General features: G+C 49.1%; 1 protein-coding gene across 1 annotated transcript in view; it reads right to left on the reverse strand.

Moving 5' to 3' along the window:
* Window positions 1-417, reverse strand: part of slc39a14 (solute carrier family 39 member 14) — a 21,605-nt gene extending 21,188 nt beyond the window's left edge. Inside the window, exon 1 of the mRNA XM_037680113.1 lies at window positions 265-417. Coding sequence (XP_037536041.1) covers window positions 265-273 — 9 coding nt within the window. The 5' untranslated portion in view covers window positions 274-417. The remainder of the gene's footprint in view (window positions 1-264) is intronic.
* Between the last annotated feature and the right edge of the window lie 385 nt (window positions 418-802).

An 802-nucleotide genomic window follows, 5' to 3' on the forward strand; every position in this document is an offset into this window, starting at 1 on the left:
CAATTATTATTTTATACATGAATGTTTCTGTTCAATTATTATTTTATTGATGAATGTTTCTGTTCAGTGTCTGAGATGATTCTGTTGCGACTTGGAGCTGAAGAAATAAACTGGATTTTCTCCTTTGTCACATAAAAACATGTAGACAAATGCACGGCTTTTCAGTGAAAAACGTGAAAACATAAATGTGTAAACCGAAAAGTTCTGTACCTTTTTGTTACTTTCATTTTGTACCTTTGAACCGTTGCCTCTGGGGGGTGTGGCCTCTGTCATCCCCGCCTCGTCGGCGCCATCGTCGACGCCTTCTCTTTGACCCAGGCTGAGCGCTGCGAGCAGGGAGCGCAGCTGAGGCACTGTGATGGTACTGTTGTCCCCATAGCGGGCCAGCAGGTCCTGCAGCACCTGGGCAGGTGATGGATCTCCTCCTTGAGCTGCAGCCTGAGCGCCTAGGCTGAGGAGCACCACGAGGAGGAGCACGGGCTGGCTGCAGAGCAGGGTGAAGGTCATCGTGGCCCAGCCATGACGGGACCGGCAGAGCATGACTCCTTCAGAGGACCACGGATGCTTCTGTCCACAGAAAGAGAATAAATGAAGAAACTCTTACACGTTACATCAATGTTTATTGAAGCAAAAGAGCCAAAAACAACATTTAGGTTAGCCTAAAGAGACGGCTGCTGTAAGTCAGCAACACGAGTTACAGCCAGGTACTTACACAGTGCATACACGGTGCATACACGGTGCATACACGGTGCATGCACGGTGCATACACGGTGCATGCACGGTGCATGCACGGTGCATACAC

This window comes from Nematolebias whitei, chromosome 8 (genome assembly GCF_014905685.2).
Source record: "Nematolebias whitei isolate Nwh7 chromosome 8, NemWhi1, whole genome shotgun sequence".
Classification (NCBI taxonomy): domain Eukaryota; kingdom Metazoa; phylum Chordata; class Actinopteri; order Cyprinodontiformes; family Rivulidae; genus Nematolebias; species Nematolebias whitei.